At 42.8% G+C, this 19,720-nt stretch overlaps 1 protein-coding gene across 5 annotated transcripts in view; it reads left to right on the forward strand.

Annotated features, from left to right (window-relative positions):
- Positions 1-19,720, forward strand: part of DCL1 (dicer-like 1) — a 92,724-nt gene that overhangs the window by 61,586 nt on the left and 11,418 nt on the right. For all 5 annotated transcript variants that reach the window (XM_086823033.1, XM_086823032.1, XM_086823036.1 and 2 more), the window contains 2 exons: positions 6,966-7,121; positions 7,210-7,305. In XM_086823033.1, coding sequence (XP_086679159.1) covers positions 6,966-7,121; positions 7,210-7,305 — 252 coding nt within the window. The remainder of the gene's footprint in view (positions 1-6,965; positions 7,122-7,209; positions 7,306-19,720) is intronic.

Raw genomic sequence — 19,720 nt, forward strand, 5'->3', positions numbered from 1 at the left:
CTGGAAGCAACAAATCCTTTATAAGTCAAGTGAAGGTGAATGTTTCTAATGAGTTTGACATGAAGGATTTGGAATCACTACATTACTTTCTTGGTATTGCAGGATGGAGGCAACACGACATTTTATTTCTTACTCAATCCAAATATGTGAGAAAGCTGTTAGAAAAGCTTGATAGGGATAATTGTAAGTTCATTGCAACACCTATGGAACGAAATCTGAAAATTTCAGCATTCAACCATGAAGTAGATGCTGATGGAACATTAGCTTATTGGGGGTCTTATTTATGTGACTTATCACTCGGCAAGATATCACAAATGGGGTGGGAAAACTTAGTCAACAAATGGCTGATCCGAAATATTCTCATTGGTGATGAGCAGCTAAGCGTGTGGTGAGGTACTTAAAAGGCACATATAATTTTGGGCTTGAATATGTTTCCACATTTGATCTTGTTTTGTTAGGATATTGTGATGCCGATTGGGCAGTTGATATGGATGATAGAAAGTCAATTTCAGCTTATATCTTTTCTCTTGTTTCGAGTGCTATTTCATGGAAAAGTAAGAAGCAATTAAATGTGGCCTTATCTTCAATAGAGACTAAATATATTTCAATGTGTATGGCCGAGAAGATTACTTGGTGAATTGATGTTCACTCAGAATAGACCAAAACCTATTCATTATGACAATCAAAGTTGTATCTAGATTGCAAAGAATCTAGTGTTTCATGCTCGCACAAAGCATATTGAAGTTCATTATCATTTTTTTCGTGAGAAAGTGCAAGCAAAGGAGCTGCAATTGGTTTGTTGTTCTCCAGATGATCAAGTGGCAGATATTTTTACTGAACCAGTCAAAAAAGCTAAGTTTGAGCTCTTTAGACTGCAGCATGTGCATGCTTTTCTGCTGGTGCATGCTTTTCTCCCCCCGTGCAAACAGTCATGCTGCTGTTTCCTCTGCCCACACACTGCCTGTTTGCCGCCACCTCTTGTGCGCGAAGTTTGTCTACTGCCTTTTGGCGCCTGCAGACTCGCTGCCCATGCTGCACAGCCCAGGGTTGGCTGCCCAAGGCTGCCTGCACTTGTCTGATTGGCTGGCATTCAAGGCTTGGTCGTGTTGCCAACCAAACCCAAGCTGCTTCAGGCCTCTCTACAGGGTACTCACCACAGTCCTAACACATAAAACAGCGTTCTTCTTCCTTCATCCCCTCTAACACACGATTTCATATGCAATCCTTGACACCAACAAAAAACCTTGTACAACTTCAGTAGAGAAATTTGATAGAAAAACAAAACGATGAGAGGAATACCCAAGAACTCCGACATCTATGACCCCTAGACATGCATACCTCTTCAGCCTCTGCGTTATGGTTAATGCGAGAAATTAGATTAATCTTCAAGCATTGAACATCATTGAAACATGAATATTGTAATAGATTGATCTGAGATCTGAGAGAAAGCACCGCGAATTGCATTGATATTATATTGATTACAACTGCATGTTTATTATGAGAGGTTGATGCACATACCTCTTCATGGTTGAAAGTTTAGTTAAAGTGTTCACATCTAATAAATGTCCTAAAGTCACTTATAAGTGTCCATACATTCAAACCTGAATAAAGTACTAACTAAAGACAATGTCCTGTGCATCCTATATATCATCACAAAGCTCCTGACGAGTGCCACACCTCTCGAGTTAGTGTGAACACTTATGGCCATGTATATAAGTGAATATCTCTCATAATACAAGGACTCTCCCATTGTGCAATAGAGTCTTGCTCTTGCTAATCCTCTTGCTAATCTCTCTCTCTCTCTAATGCATGCTAGTGAATGTGTATGAGTGATGTGAGGTGAGGTGAGAGGAGGGACAATTACACGTAGTGCGACGCGGCAGTGTGACAATGCTCACGAGAGACACGGTGGAATTGCTTCTCAAGGAGTTGTAGAGCTTGGAGACCTTGAGGGTTATTTATGAGCTCGGGGCCATTGGAAAGATCCTCACACAACAGTTGAGGTTCACCTTTCGATGAGCACATGAGTAGCACAAGTAGTAGTGGGTTGAATGTATTTGTAGATCTAAACACTTGTTTGGATTTTGAAGTAGATAGTTTGGCAAGGGTTGATCTCATTGAGGATGAGATTGAACCGTAGCCCATCATTGATATTGGCTAAACTATTTTACATATTGTCTCATTCTCCTCACCTCACTTATTTTTTGTATATGTGAATGCAACAAGGTAGCAGATGGAGTGGTCTACATCAGGCGAAGCTAGAGGATGCAGTCCCTAAGGGTAGGTACGCAAACCCAATACCTCAGTAAGCTCTCAGATCAGTTCCAAAGGCCTAGCAACAAGGATGATCAGTTCCAGCAGGTGACCCACCACTGTGTCAAGGTTAAGGGAAAGCAAGCATGGGGACAACATTGAACAGATGCTCAGTACTTCATCAAAGACTTGGAAGTGGAGATCAAGAGTGAAGGTGTTCAGACCAAAAACATCAGTCAAAGTCAATAGAAGTCAAAGTCAGTACGCAGTAGCAGTTCAATAGAACCCCAAGGAGGAAGGATGACAAGGTCTCCACCCCGTCATCAAGTTTAGAAAAAGGAAATGTCACGTGCACGTCCATGCCATGGCTAATCTTCAGCATGAACATACTTAATCCCTGCTTAGTTAGCAGTCAAGTAGCATCAAAAGTGTCTTCATCAGAGTCAGCATCAGTAGCAGAAGCCTCAACATTTCATCATCATCAGCATAGGCAACACTTCATCAGCATAGTCAGCATCACTAGCACCAACAGCATTAGCTACAGCATAAGCATCATATTCTTTGGAAAAAGTAGATGGTTTTTGTTTTAATTAAAATAGTTGATAGCTTTTTTCTAAAAAGGGGGGAAAGCTATAAGTCAATAAAAGCACATGGGGTTTTTTTAAAATGAAAATTAAAAAGCACATTAGTAAACTACTTGCCCTTTTAGTTTAAAAGGGGGAGTTTGCTTATGAGTTCTTCACATTCGAAAGTCCATCTCCTTGGTTAAGAGGGTTAAAGTACATGGCTAGCTTCTAAGAGTGGGATTGATACTTGAGTTTGTGGACAAGTGGGATTTTGGCAGCACATCGTGTCAACACACGAGTTTTCCTTGAGCAATAGCAAATTATCTTGGGTTTGTCATGGATGATGAAGTATGAACGATCGTGGGGATGGACGATAATTTCTAGTGGATGATGAATGATCTCTTTAGAGAGTATTTAGGGAAATTCGTGGTCGTGTTTCTAGATGATATCTTGATATGCGGTCGTACTTTGGAGGAGCACGTCGAACACGTCTAGATTGTCTTGAGGATTTTGAGATGGGAGAAGTTTTATGCTGAGTTCTTCAAAAGAGAACTTATATATCTAGGACATTGGATTTCTCGAGATGGAATAAGCATAGATATTGAGTGGATACATAAGGTTTTGGTTCCTCATACTTTGAGGCAACTTTGTGCGTTTTTGGGATTTACCATCCTCGTTAAGAAGTCAGTGAGGGATTATTCGTAGTTCACCATACCTTTCACGGACCTCCTTAAGTGAAGAAGACGTAAGTCCAATATTTCGATATCTTGGAATGAGAAGCTTGATTAGGCTTTTCGAGCTCTCAAACTTAAGGTGAAGAAAACACCTGCATTGCCCTTGCTAGATCCTAGCAGACCATTTGTGGTCGAGACAGATGCTAGTGATTTCGCGATAGGCACGACGTTGTTCCACGATGGCCGACCTGTGGCATTTGAAAGCAAGAAGCTCGATGATACCTAGGTTAAATGGCACACTCAAGAGAGAGCTGTATGCAGTTATACACTCTCTGAAAACTTGGCGACATTATCTTAATGGAACCAAGTTTGTTGTGCTGATTGACCATGAGTTGATCAAGTACATATGTGATAGACGTGAGTTGAGGGGGAGGAACGTTGTATGGACTGTCTTTTGATATACTCAACTGATAGAGACTTGAAGTTTTATGGACATTTTTGGTATATCTAGTTTTCCACATATTGCAGACTACACTGAGCACGAGTTCCACTGATCATTCTCAGTCTAATGGGAAAATAGAGAGAGTGAATCAAGTTTTGAAGGATATACTTTGTGCATATGTATCCAAGAGACCATCAGATTGGAAGACGTATATCCCAATGGTGGAGTTTGCGTATAACAATGCTAAGCATGCGGCTACTGGTTACAATCCGTCTACGCGGATGTATATACCAACCTAGATCTCCAGTAATAGTATTCAGATTGATGTGGGTGGTTAGTGCATGAGAGGCTATTAGAAGTGCACAAGATCGTGCTTGGTTTTATGCTGATAGGCAACGTTCACCAAGGGAGCTCACCGAGGGAATGCTAGTTTATTTGAGAGTGCCCAAGAGTTGAGCAACGTTACATATGGGGAAGGTTGGGAATTTATCCCGTAGGTACTGTGGACCTTACAAGATCTTGAAAAAGAGTCGTGAGGTTACTTATAGACTAGAGTTGCCGCCGAATATGAAAGTTTCTCTAGGCTTTCATGTCAGCTGACCGAAAAAGAGTTGCTAGGAGATGAGGATAGCCTTGTTACCCCTCAGGAACTTCTTGAGGTTGAGGACTTGTCCTATGTTCCACATGAACCTGAGAGAAGGATACATTTCGGGGAAAGGCAACTGAGGAACAAGTTGATCCTTGAATATAGGATTAAGTGGAAAGATAGGGCAGGGGAGGACTCAACTTGGGAACTAGTAGCTAGTTTGTGTGAGCGCTTCCCTAATTTCATTTAAGAGTAAATGTTTGAAGAGAGGAAGAATGTTATGTACCATAGATACTAATCTATGGATCAGGGATCTAATCTAGCAGGGTTGGGAGCCCCCGAGATTAGGGATTAGTAGGCTGATACTTGGCTAGGGGTTCTTGGATTGATAAAACAAGCTTAATGGCCTTTTATAGCAAGCTAGCTATTTATGGTGTAGTTATTACTATATAAGTGAGTGCTTGTGTTATTGTGAGACATAGTTGTGCGGATGCACCACCGAAGGTTTGCTTGGACTAGGAGAGCAGACATGCTCACGCCACTCACATGGTGAGTGCGTAGGTTGTCATGTTGAAGGCCTATGGGTAGGCTTTGGTGGTATGGGACACCGGAGTTAGACACGGGTCTATGGGATTGTCTAGGAAGCCCTAGCCTTGGCTCGGGGGAGATCGGTGGATGCCAGTCGCAGTTGGGAGGTGAGCTAACGTGCTACCTCATGATTTGGTTTAGGACTAACCTTGGTTTTCAGCTGTATTTAGGGCAGATTTTGGGAAGGACTTCACAACATTGCTGTGCATTGAGTTTGCGCATTGACGGGTTTCTGTCATGAATACATGGAGTCTTGTGACATTGTCATCACGACGCATAAAATCTCAAATCTTAAATACTATACATTGTTGTGCATTGAGTTTGCGTATTGACGGGTTTCCGTCGGGAATACATGGAGTCTTTAGACACTGTCATCACATGGGTTTCTGCATGAATACATGGAGTCTTTAGACACTGTCATCACGACACATCAAAATCTCAAATCTTCAATATTTTTCTGAGGTTGATATTGTAATGGTTCAGCAAGCGTGAGTTTTAGCTTTAGCTTTGGTGCTATTCTTTTAGCATTACATTGTTTTGTATGGAGTTTTCACAGGGTGGAGGGTGTGGGTCTCGGGACCAGGAACGCATGGCTTTTTGGAGGACTTGTGCTACCCTCTCGGAGGAAACTCGGAGTGTGTGGGGTGCTCAGTAGGTGGGGACATCTATTCCTGTCCTGGTCAATCTGTCCCAGAAGATCTCAGGTGGGCTGAGACTCGAGAGTCAGCCGGGGCTCGCTGGTGAGGGCCAAAAAATTCAGTGATAGATGTCTGAGCGATATCCTGCCTCTCGGGTTGCTGCCTCAATAGGCTGTCTCTGTGGTGCCTCAGCTTTAATAGGTATAGTTCCAGACATCTCTGATCTCTGTAATGCATCACCTGTGACAGGGGCCCGAACCCCTCCCTTAAGAGATGCTGTACTTAAAAGGATTTGGTAAACGAGACTCCATTTCAAGTTTGGTTTTACAAGCCTCGTATTGGTCATTCAGAGTATTTGGTTCAGTGGCACATGGTGTTATTCCTTCACAATACAAACGAGTGAATTGTATTTTTGTGTGTCAAAGCAGTAATCATAAAGGATACCAGCTCTACAGCCAATCAGTGAAAGAACTGTGACCAGCAGAGATTTGGTGTTTGCAGCCCACTTATCCTTTATGCACAAACAGATTGTGTCATTTGATATAGGCTAATTACTCATGATGATGACCTGCGGCCATGTTTGCACTCAGTTGCTGCAACTGAACATGGCAATACACAACCAACACGTTGTAGATCAGGATTCTCCTAATGTCTCACAAACTGCACCTGTCATACCTTTTGTTGATATCAGCAAACCAAGGCACCCCATGTCTGAAATGAAATATAATGGAATGAATAAAGCAGAGTCAACAGAAATTTTCCTTCAGATGAAGACGAAACTCAATTTAGTTATGCATGATGTGTTGTGATTCAACATTGAATCAGCACAGACCAAATTTCACACATGGTAAAGCATGCAAAAGAGTAACTTGTTATTTTGAGGTCACACTTGAACTTGGATTGCATTAGAATTTCAAGCTCAAGGATTCTGTGATTTAGATTGGACCAGAAGTTTGGACACTACAAGGTCAACTACAAGCTATTGGTTCTCTCTATGCTTTGTTGGCATTTCATGGCTTGTTGGTAAGAAACAAGATACTGGGAAAGTCTACTTTAATGTGAAGTCGCAGCTGTAAGCTGGTGATAGAAGGTGCTTAAAAAAGGTGTGGAAGGAAATTAGTCTTTATATGCATTTTGTAAGCAAATTTCAAACTGCACTTTTGTTTTGCATGTATGTCAGATAGATGTTCTGAATTGATGTGGAATTTTCTTTTATAGGGTGAATGGATCTTAACAAACAAAGATTCTGTACAAACAAATGTGCTTCTTTATATGTATAAAATCAACTGCCAGAACACAGGCTTTTCAAAGGATGCCCTTTTGACAGAGACCTCAGGTTTTGCAGTACTATTTGGCACGGAGCTTGACCCAGAGGTGAGAATATGAAAGGAATGCATGAGAATATGAGAATGTTAAGCCTACCTACTACTTCCTCAGACATTCATTACTGTCTTGGATGCAGGTCTTGTCCATGACAATGGATTTATTTGTTGCTCGCACCATGACCACCAAAGCCTCGCTCGAATTTTGTGGTTCAATGGATTTATCTGTTGAACAGGTCCAATATATGTCACCACCTTTTTATTTATTTTGCTAAGAGCTTGGCCTGATTTTTATCTTTCAAGGAATGGAAACACAAATAGAAGTTCTAAACTAACATTTTGTATCGCTATAATTAGGCTGCATTGTATTTTCTCACGACCTTATTATAACAGAGAGGTTTGTGCCAGTAAGTGGATGGAAATTTGCTTGTATGCTGATGTTTTCCAGTGCATGTGTTGCAAAGTTTACATGGCTCCATAGGTAGTACACGTGGAAACAAGAATTGGACCACTCTCCATACTTAATAGCAATAAATGTAAGGAAAATTTAACAAAGGTTAATTTCCAAAGTGGTAAGTCTGCAGAAAAATGATACGTGCTTACTGAGCAATCCTGAATTCAGAGATGCTTACATAAAGCTATATAGGCATGCTTCTGGTTCAGAGACGAGCATTCAATGGTCAACTACATTAGAAGGCAGAACAACCTAAAGCTGTCAGCCTGAACTTGAACTTGTATCTGCATGAACCTTACCATGACTGTTTTAGAGTCGTGCCAGAGATCCCATTAGTATGGATGGTTGAGCAGTTAAGCTGCTAGATAAAGACCCATTCCTCCTCAGTCCAAGTATAACAATACATAGATGAAGAATGAGGACTTGCCATCTCTGTCACCACAATCTTACTGGGTCTAGCATTGTGGCTTGTCATTTGTAGTAAAAACTTACCTACATGAGCTTATCTGCGTGTTGTTATCCTTGAGCTTTTTATGGAAAAACTAAAAGATAGATTAAGATGAATGGAGGTTTTTCTTTCAATATTGCAAATTCGGGTGTGTGAAGGATGCTCCTTTGGTTGACAAAGTCACCTCATTGCACCAGGACATGCCTGCGTACGCACCATGGTTTCCAAGCCACTGATGAGGCTTAGGGGACGGATGAATATTATCAAATCTTATGTTCATTTAGTGCCCCAATTAGGAGGCTTGTGTAAGATCCTCACAAGAATTCGCCTAAATCACATGCTATACACAAGATTAGTACAAACAACATAGAAGGGCGCATGCAAGCTCACCACCCAACCATGGTCCGCGTCCGGGCTAAAGCTCACTCCCACAGATCCAAGCCAAATCAGCCATGGTGTCTCCCCATACCACTAGAGCCTGCTCGTACAAGCCCTCGGTAAGACTATTTGTGATCACCATGTCCATGGCAAGAGTATGCCTATTCTAGTCCAAGCATGGACCAAGTGTCAAGCCACAATGATAGTAACCAATAACTCACTTATATCGTTGACATTCGTGACATCTTCTGACAAATAGTGCACAATCCTTGAAGAGCGCGGGCCACAAATACCCTGATTGGAGTATTTTCCTTGCAATAATATCTGTTGTTAAGTCCACCAACTACCCCTTGGTATGCTTGTTCGATGATATATACAAGTATTCATCCTCCTTGGGGCAACATCACAATATGTCATCCGTACCTCTTCTATAAAGAGTTCCAGCAATCAATTGGTAAGGTTCTACTTCTATAAGCAACCTCCTTGCTAGATCTTACCTTAGCTTCTTTCCCTCTAGAAAATCATTAGCCAAAAAGTTAACAATTTTCTCACTCCACTCTGGTATAGCCTCAACTTTGAATAGTGTAGCATCAGGTAGATCATCATCTACTTCAATTGGTGCCTCACTATTAGGTACACGAGATAGATGAACAGCCACATGGCATGCTTTTTGCCAGGTCTTACAACCACTGTGAAGTCGAATTCAAGAAGAATCAACACCCACCTAGTGATTCTTCCTGTGGAGCAAGTTTTATTAACAACAAGGTATAGCAAGGCTTGATGATCAATGTAGAAAACAAATTTATTAACTAAAAGGTAATGTCAAAATTTCTTCATGGTATATACCATTGCTAAACCTTCACGCTTCATGGTGGTATAATTCATCTCAGCCTTGTGTAGTTGTCGACTTGCAAAACTAAAAGGATAGTCTAGTTTATGTTCACATGTGATCAACTTATTCCTAAGTTGAGCTCCGGTTCATTTGTTACGAAGGAAAATTCCTCAACCTCAACATGTTCTCGAGGAGTAACAATATTATCCTTAGTCCCTAGTTTCTCTGAGAACCTACTCACATGGAAAACTAGAATAACACGCACATTAGGAGGTAATTTTAGCTTATAGGAGACCTCACCAATCTTTATCTGATAAGGTCCACAAAGTACCTAGGGAATACTTCCCGACCTTCTCCGTTGGTAACGTCTTAGCTCTCTTTGGTTCTCTCTTATATACTAGCATTCTCTCGCAGATAACGCCCTCGGTGAATGCTTTCTATGAGCATAAAATCATGCTCTATAATGATAACTTCTGATAAGATCCCGATGCATAGCATCTCCTACACATCTACCAAGGAATCTCTAGCCGCATCAATCTGAATACCCTTAAGTCCCATAGTTATCAGAGATCTAGGTTGATATCCAAACATCAGCATAAACGGATTTTAACTAGTAGCTAAATGCTTAGTACTATTGTAGGCAAACTCGACCATACAGATGTACCTCTCCCAAGTCATATGGTCTCGCTTGGAGCTGAATGCACAAAGCATATCCTCCAAAACATGATTCACCCTCTTTGTTGCCCACTAGACCGAGGATGATTAGAGGAACTCATACTTAACAATGTAGTCTCTAGTTCCTAGAAAACTAGCTCCCAAAAGTGTAGAAAACTCCGGGTTCTTGTTTGCACTATGTCACAAGGTAGACAATAGAATCTGAAAAGTTTCTAAGCTTCTACATTCATCCTTGTGGGCAAAAATCTTGTCATCTTTGTTAGCGTGTCTACCACCACTTAGATAGCACCATGCCCTTTTTTGGTCGGTGGTAACCTTGTTAGCAGTCATCTCCTGTCTGCACCATAGTGCTCACAGAGGGCCTTTGTTGTGGGGGTGTGCCCGAGGTGGCTTGAATCTTGGAGATAGTGGGAGCTTAAGGGTTTGCTGATTTGTGGTCATGATTGGAGATTGCTTGGGCTGTTCGAGACTTGGAGATCTGGTAGAAGGTGGCCATCACCGTTGGACAGCCACCTTGCATATTATTTGCAGCCTCTTCTTCATTTTTTTTCCCACCCACCCTCCCTTCACGAGACCTTGTGAACCCTTGAGATGGCAGACTTGCTTGAGATGTGGCTGAGAAGCACGTGAAGATCCCTACTCTCCCCACATTCTTGGTGGATCGACAATTGGATGGGACCAACTACGGCATATGGAAGGTAATGATGGAGTCTGTCTTGGAGTCTTATGACTTGGTTGATTTCATTGTGGTTGGTGTTCCATGGCCAGAGTTGGAGGACGGGGAGCTTTTACCCTCTACTCAGAAAGAACGGGAGGCTCAGACATAGTTGTGGGATCGTATCAATGCCCGTGTGCGTTCTTTCATCTTCCTTAATTGCACACCGCAGGTGATTAATCATATCAAACATATGACGCTGGCCAGAGGGATTTGGCAACATTTGGCTTCTCTAGATAATAGGGTATCACCCATGAAGTGGATCTCCTTGGAAGTGTAGATGCGGGTGATGAATCTCACAAAGTCTTCAACGATGTGGGCGCACATCAACAAGTTGTAGGCTCTTTAGCAAGAGGTTTTTCAGGCTGGGAAGGAGATATCTTCAGAGGGCATGGCCATCACTTTGCTGTCTCATTTGACCTCTCAATACTCAGCTTTCTACTCCTCTTTGATCACCAGTGGCAGACTCAGTACCATCACATGGGAGGAGCTTGTGCCTATGGTCTTGGACTAGGAAGAGCGTTTTACGAACCCTCCACAGGGCGGAGGTGTTGAGGCCTTGATTGGCCAGCGGTCGAAAGGCCGTAACAACAACAACAATAAGGGCAAAGGGAAGTCTTCATCGGAGAAGTCTTTTGAGAAGAAGCCGGATTCAGAGCGTGATAATTTGAGGGCCGAGCAAACCTGTAACAATTGTGGCAAGAAAGGCCATTATTGGAGGACATGTCCTAAGCGGAGTACCGAGAAGAGTGCTGATTCTTCAGCTGCAGCTGCCAAGACTCCAGCTTTTGTGCACTTGGAGATTTTAGACACATATGCTTCATCTTCTTCGAGCAGGGAGGCAGTTGGTTTCATCGCGAGGGATACTCGGGAGTGGATTCTTAATAGTGGTGCTTCCAGGCACATGACTTCTTCCCGAGAGTTATTATAAGATCTTAAACGGCAGTTAGGTTGCATTTTCATTGGCGATAATTCCACTATACGGATTCACAGTGAGGACAGGATGGAGATTATTCCCGATGGCAAAGGGGGGAAGCATTCCTCTCGTGTTCTTTGTGTCCCAGCATTTGGTTTTCATCTATTGTCAGTGCATGAGGTTTTCAAGATTGGCTTTCGGGTGGAGTTTGAGGAGCATTTGGTTGCTCTACGGGGCAAAGAAATAGGCCAGGTTGTATGGGAAGGCAGAGTGCAGAATGGTATCTACAAACTCTGAGCACTCTCTTCTCTGACAGGCACTCATATCGATGACTTGTGGCACTTCTGTTTTGGCCACTTGAATGTGGATGCGCTGCGGCGGGCTTTCCGGGACCAAATGGTGGATGGCTTGCCAGATGTTGGTAGTAGGCAGGGATGTTGTAGTTCTTGCATTCGTGGTAAGCAGCACAAGGAATCTTTTCCGAAGCAGGCTACTAGGCGGTCTTCGAAACCTTTGGAGTTGGTACACATTGACTTGTGTGGACCTATGCCGACCCCATCCTTGGGAGGTTCTTTGTACTTTATGCTGCTTGTTGATAATTGTAGCAGAGTTACATGGGTTTATTTCCTTTCCCAGAAGGACCAAGCTTTTATTTCCTTTCCCAGAAGGACCAAGCTTTTGCTCGGTTCAAGGAGTGGCTTGTTATGGTGGAGTCGTCTGGATTGCAGGTAAACACTAAAGACTCTTCGGACTAACAAAGAAGAAGAGTTCTCTTCTAATGCGTTTGTGCGGTTTTGTGCGGAACATGGCATCAAGCAGGAGCTGGCCAATACAGGTTGAGCGAAACAATGGAGTGGTTGAGTGAAAGAAACAGAGAATGAAGCGGTTGAGTGAAAGAACCGGACTGTGGTGGAGACGGCGAGGACGATGCTGGAGCATCGTGATCTTCCTCGTCCACTTTAGAGAGAGGCTGTGGCTACACCTGTCCATATCCTCAACTGATCTCCGACGACTTCAGTACCAAAGATAACTCCATTTGAGGCTTCTTTTGGTAGGAAACTAGATGTCTCCCATTTCCGTGTGTTTGAGAGTGATGCCTATGTTCACATTCCAAAGAAGTAGAGGGGGAAGCTTGACTCGAAGTCCCAAAAGCTTGTATTTGTGGGATATAACTCTCTTTCCAAAGGCTGTATACAGGTTGTATGACCCAGAGCGGAAGGAGGTTGTTGTCAGCAGAGGTGTTCTCTTTGATAAGCATGTTCTAGCTTCCATTGTTGATGAGCCGCCACTTCTTGGAGAAACAGATGAGTTTGAGGATGATTCCCAGTCTATTGTTCCAACTAGACAGCCTTAGTCAACTGTAGATGTTTAGCTCGAGGGTGGAGATAAGCCCCAGCAGCAGCAGGGGGCTCCGCGTTCTGTTCGACTACCAAGGTAGTTGTTAGACACCCTTCGGGAGTCAGGTGTTATGGAGCTTCCCTCTGAGTGGACCACAGAGGACGGACCCCGAAGATCGCACAGAGTTCGTGACAAAAGTCATTCAGCGGAGCTGTTAGAGGTAAACTATGCTTTGATGTCTCATATCATTCGGGACAAAGAGCCCACTTCCGTGAAGGAAGCTCTTTCTCAAGAGACTTGGAGGAAAGCCATGCAAGTGGAACTGGATGCCATAGAGAAGAATAAAACTTGGGAGTTGGTTCTAAGGCCGTCCAAACGGCCAGTCATTGGTGTCAAGTGGGTCTTTAAGACCAAGTATACGTCCGATGGGTCGGTGCACAAGCACAAAGCCAGACTTGTGGCTAAGGGTTATGCTCAATGGCTTGGCATCGACTATGAGGATACCTTTGCACCGACAGCAAGGATGACCATGATTCGGACCGTTCTTGCCCTTGCCTCTTCTTAGCGGTGACCCACATATCAGATGGATGTCAAATCTGCGTTCCTTAATGGTGACTTGCAGAAGGAGGTGTATGTTGAGCAGCCTCCGGGCTTTGAGGTTCCGGGATCAAAGGGGATGGTTTATACGTTGCAGAAGGCCTTGTATGGTCTTAAGCAGGCTCCCAAGGCTTGGAATCAGAAGATTGATTTCTTCTTTTTATGGACAGGATTTCAGAGATCAGTTGCAAATCCTAATTTGTATCTCTTTCGGGAACGTGGTTTGGTCATGTTGATTATCCTTTATGTGGATGATCTCATTCTCACTGGCAGTCATGTGGAGCACATAGCAGTGACGAAGGGTGCCTTGTCAAAGGAGTTTGAGATGACCGACTTAGGCCTACTCCATTTCTTCTTGGGATTGGAGATTTGGGAGACCGTGAGGGGGTTCTTTGTGTCTCAGTAGCGGTATGTTCATGAGTTGCTTGAGGCCTTTGGAATGGAGAACTGCAAGCCTAATACTTCACCGATGGACCCGAACACCAAGCTTACAGTGAATGATCCTTGTGAGCAGGTTGATGCCTCTCTGTATCAGAAGCTCGTTGGTTCATTGATTTGGTTGCTGAACACCAGATTGGACTTGAGCTTTTTCGTGGGATTGTTGAGCTCATTCATGTAGACGCCTTTGAAGACTCATTGGGACGCAAGATTGTGGATCTTGCGGTATCTGCAGGGTACGAAGGATCTTGGACACTTCTATGACACTAGAGGGGGAACGACGGATGGCATCAAACTCCAAGGTTGGAGTGACTCAGATTGGGGAGGAGATCCAAACACGAGGAGATCTACATCTAGCTACAGATTTACTCTTGGCTCAGGAGCTATTTCATGGAGCAGCAAGAGACAGCCAACTATTACCTTGACATCTACAGAGGTAGGGTACTAGGCTGCTTGTGGTGCTGCTTGCGAGGTTGTGGCTGTGGAGGTTGCTTGGCGTGATTGGGTTTCCACAAAAGGAATCCATGGTCAACTAGTGCGATAACCAGAGGTGTATAGCTATTGCTCGGAATTCGGTCTTCCATGACTAGACCAAGCACATAGAGATACAATATCACTTTGTTCACGAGAAATTTTTGGCTGGTGACATCATGCTTGTTTATTGTTCGACGGAGGACAATGCGGCGGACCTTTTCACAAAGTCTCTACCCCAGGCTATGCTCCGGCAGCACTCCAGCTCATTGGGGTTGGTTCCACATTCAGGAGTTGAGAGGGGGTGTTAGCAGTCATCTCCTGTCTGTACCATAGTGCTCACAGAGGGCCTTTGTTGTGGGTGTGCCCACCCAAGAGCTCTTATCTTTTTTCCCCATTTTTCCATGTTTTTTTTTTCATTTTTACTAGTTGTGGGGCTGTTGTATGTTGGCTGACTTGTGCTGTGCTGGCTCTCTTGTTGGCCGACTGCCTGTTTGCAGTTGTGGACATCACCAGCAGCCAGTCGGCTGTTTTTTGCCTGGTCGACCAGCATAGGAGGGTGGTATAAATACCACCCGTGGTCCCCCACACCTTTTGTACCGGAGTTTATACAGCTTCTCTCTCTCTCTCTCTCTCTCTCTCTCTCTCTTCTACATTTTGTTTTCTACAATAGTTGTCTCATATTTCCGTTGTGCATTCCGACAAACCCGACAATAAAATCCATGGAAATTATCTAGAGGATGTAATAATCCTCCAATCTTAAGGCATTCAATGTTTTTTACTTGACACTGAGAACATTTAATCACATAGTCCTGGATTTGTTCCTTAATCTTAGGCTAGTACAACATCTGTTTTACCAAATCATAAGTTCGTTGTATCTCCGATGTCTTGCAGTAAGAGTGCATGACATTTCAACAAGAGCTCACTCCCAATCTCAACATTATCCAATACGCAAACTCTCTATAATCTTGGAACAACTTGTCCTGAATAAAGTACCGACTTCTAGCGACCTTGACAAGTGGTATGACCCCTTAGTCTCGTGGTCTCAAACTATGGAGTTCCCCACATGGATCTGCTTTCAATACAGACTGGAATGCTCATTGGTTTGACGTAGCCCTCTTAGGAAATCATATAAGTTGGCACTAACGTTGATGAAACTCAAAAGGTTCACCTCCCCAATCCTATTTAAGGCATTTGTTCAAACTACCCTTCTTATACTTTATTTCCATGTAAAAATCTTGCAAAAGTTTTACCCTGCCAGGTTAGAAATATAGATACATTGGGAAAATCTACATGTTGTAGATCCCAACATCCCATACCACTAGGATATACCCCATACAAAATCTTCTTTTAACCATAATGTTGAGTCAAGGTGATCAATCCTTCCCCAATCTTGGCCTTGATGCAACTAAACCTCCACCTAGTGTCATGGTCCAACCTATGGGTAGACCTATGAAAGAAACAATCAGATTATAATCTCTTAGTGACTTCCTCATTGGATCCCAAAAATACCCGAAGTTGCCTTACAATCTAACGAATTGGCTAGTCCAACACCTTTTGGATCCACGTGAGATCTATGCGCATATAGTGTCTGGAAATTTGATGACATATGTATATGAGTTCCTTACAAAAGAACTACCACTTTGAGATTTTGGCATACAATTGTTCACGTCATAGAATCCCCATGACTATCGGGAGATATTCAATATCCTCCTCAAGAGTACGGCTAAAAACCCTTAAATACCATCTAAGAAAACCAAAATGAATCTCCCCAATTAATATTGAAATAGATCATTCATCATCTGCCAAGAAAATGAGCCCAAAAGGTAATATGAGGAACTCGTAATGGCCATACTGTGTAAGGAATCCTGTCTTAAAAGAGATCTTCCTTAGTTATCCGTATCTATTAAAAATAAGTACGAAGGTCAATCTTTGAAAAAGTAGGTAGCACTTTGCAACCTATCTATCAAATCATCCGCCTTGGGAAAGACATACCTACTCTTTATCACAACCTTATTCAACTTTTTATATTCACGCACATACGTCAACTCTCATCCTTCGTGGGCTTCAAAAGCACAGGAGCTCCCTAGAGAGATGTACTTTTGCGAATATATCCATCTTTAGTTACATTTCATGCAACCACTATGATATAAAAGTGTAGTATTTATGGAAGTAATGTTACGGTTACCTTTCACCTCGGTCACATAAGCTACCTTGGCTTGTTCTGTGCCCACGAATAACTCGACACTTGAAAGCGACTGAAACATCGGCCCTTTGGAATGTTCTCAAGGTTCTTGTAGCTTGTCTAGGTCTTCTTCAAATTGGATTCACTTGAAATCGGGGTCGGGTTTTAGTTTAGTGAAGCTTTCCAATCTTAAACTTGTGTTTCTGCTAGGAAGCCCTCTTGGAGATACTTGTGGTTTGAGGTCTCTGAAAGACGTTCTTCTAATTCTGTTGCACCCACTGTCTGTTTGTATATCCTAACAAACTTGATGTCATCCTCTAGTGTTTCTATGATTCTTTTTGTCTTCGAGCTTATGATATGAAATGAGGCAACCATAAGCTAAGATTTGGGACAAATCATCATATGGATTAGCATGCAATTAGCAAGAAACACACACAATGTCTAAGTGATTTAGCCTTTCACCAAAGGATGGAAATAACCTTCCATAGGCCAATGTATGGTAGCTCAAGGCTCTAGTGTATGTTCAAAAGTCATATGATCAAAAGATACAAATGAGGGTCCATGAGTCCCTTTTATACTTGAGCCCTATGACCATAAATCTAAGCTATATGACCATAAACCTAAGCTAACTAACAAAGTTTCTACTCCATTACAAACCATCCCTTCCTCAAAGATTTTGTCCTCAAAATCTATCATGTGTACAATTGCCATATCTCCCATATACATCTTTGAGAAGAGAAGGTTAGACAATGGCAGGGTCTCCAAAAGTAGCAACGTCGAAGTAGTGTGAACCCTAAATAGATTCCATGAATCCATAGCGTGAGCAATGTAGAACTAGACCCTCCAACTATGAAAAAAGTGCTCTTGAAGCATAGTGGACAATAAATGACAAGCCATGTCGATGTTGAAACCATTTGTAAATCTCTCATGAAAACACTTCAAAATGAGTCCTAAATGACATGTGCATGATCCCAAAGCATCTACATATTATAAACTACCACCATAGTAACCATCAGAGCTCATTGAGATCACCAAAAGACTCCCAAAAGTGCCTCTGCCAAATCTATCCAGAAAATTTCAGAATGCACATCTTCCATTGCAGGAGTTATAAAATCCCATATAATGCATACCAAATGGTCAAACCACATCTCCCCATAATAAACCTTGTTGTTGCACATAAGAAAGTGGTTGCCATGTATCCTCATCCATAAGTAAATCCCCTAAAGTATGAACATCTCTCCCATAGACGAGTCCCACCACCGGGGTCAAATGGAAATGTATCCTTTTGAAATGTCGTGTCATCCACAATGTGTCCATTATTCCAACCACCAGCGTCAAATGGAGATGTATCACCCTCTTTTATGAAAGAGTGATCCTCATGTGACTCTTCAACTTGTGTTCTTTCATGGTAATCCTTAAACTCTTCAACTTCATGAGACTCCTTGGTATCCTCTCCTAGCATCATGTGGGTTAGCATGCAATTAGCAAGAAAGGCACATAATGCCTAAGTGATTTAGCCTTTTACCAAAGGATGGAAATGACCTTCCATAGGCCAATGTATAGTAGCTCAAGGCTCCAAAGTCATATGATCAAAAGATACAAATGAGGGTCCATGAGCTCCTTTTATATTTGAGCCCTATGACCATAAACCTAAGGTATATGACCATAAACCTAAGCTAACTATTAAAGTTGCTACTCCATTACATGATCTCGGGACAGCCCATGGATATCATCCATACGCGTGGTCCGAGATTGCAATTCTCTAAATTCTTGCAAGTAGATGTACATGCTCAAACCTGTAAGTCTAGCCATCACATCAAACTCTTTTTCCACCTGATGAAATTCAGCCCAGAACTGAGCCTTGAATTCAGCCTATATAATCGGCCTATCCCACAATTCTCTCCACCCAATCAAGGCCTTCTCCTTGAGGAACCCTTACTAGGACCTCCCCCTCGAGGAATCCTCATACTTCTATATCTTCCCATTTTTTGGGAAAAGGTGGAATTCCAAGTGAGTATTCCATTTGTTCAGCCAAGAATCCCTCTTGTCACCCGCATAAGGCTCTGGTGTGAAAGAAGAGCCAAGGAAACTAGTTATCACGGAAGAAGACGGGTTTAAAACCACTCGCTGCAAGAGAGTTAACTACTCCTTTAAGCATCTCCTCCTCCAAAGCTTGCCATCTCAATATCAAAGTATGCTTTCACTTCGCTCCTATCTCCCCAGTCTCCTCAACTCCCGATGCTCCCCTTGGGGATCCTCGTGATGATCCAAATCATATATGAAGCTCAATGGGGATCCTCGTGATGATCCAAATCATATATGAAGCTCAATCTAACTGGGGTCTCCATTGGGTTATAAAAAAAGTAAGGAGAACTGCCATCTCGCAATTCTCAACAAAGTGTGTGATGTCTGGCCTCAGTATGTACGTCAAAACTTGGCTCAGTGAGGGAAAGAGAGAACTGTAGGCTGAAAATCTGCCCTGGGTGTTTGCATTGGAGTATTCAAAAGAGAGACTCTCTTTAAGCTCCAGAAAGGTTGTGTATGCTTTGTTCCAAAAAAACAATGTAAGCTTTTTTTACTGGTTCAGATTGTGCCCCCACCATTAAAAAGCACCCCCTCCCCACCCCCCTCCCCCTCCCCCCTGTTTTTTTCCACGCTTTTTTCCGTAAGAGACCTGCACATGCATGCTTCCATACTAGTGCCTCTAATAAAAAAACAGGGGATTGCCTGGGAGGATCTTACAATTGATATCAGAGCAACCTAAATATGGCCACATGTACGCCTGCCATGTGGCAGTCCGTACAGTGTACAGCTTGCTGTGCGCTGTTTTGTCCATGCTTTGGTCAGCCTGAATCAGCTCATGCTGTGCAGAGCCCCTTGGTCAATCTCTTGTGCACCAATCATACACAACTGCAGCCGTACATATCTACACACATATGTGCTTCTTTTTTGCAGTCCATGCATGATGCATACCATGACGATTACGCACAGCTACATGAGCCGGTTCTAGGGTTTTGATGCACTTGGGGTTTCTACATCATGAAAAAACGACCATGGACACCACATCTATCTGCATACGCCCTCTCTCTCACGCACCTTCTCTCTCTATCCTAGCTTTATGGACCACACGTTTCAAGCATGTGTGACAAAAACTGAAAAAGCACGGTACCTTTCAACCGAGATCAAAAGCCTAGCAAATACCAC

This window comes from Cibotium barometz, chromosome 29 (genome assembly GCF_041138505.1).
Source record: "Cibotium barometz isolate CiBa-2024 chromosome 29, ASM4113850v1, whole genome shotgun sequence".
Classification (NCBI taxonomy): Eukaryota; Viridiplantae; Streptophyta; class Polypodiopsida; order Cyatheales; family Cibotiaceae; genus Cibotium; species Cibotium barometz.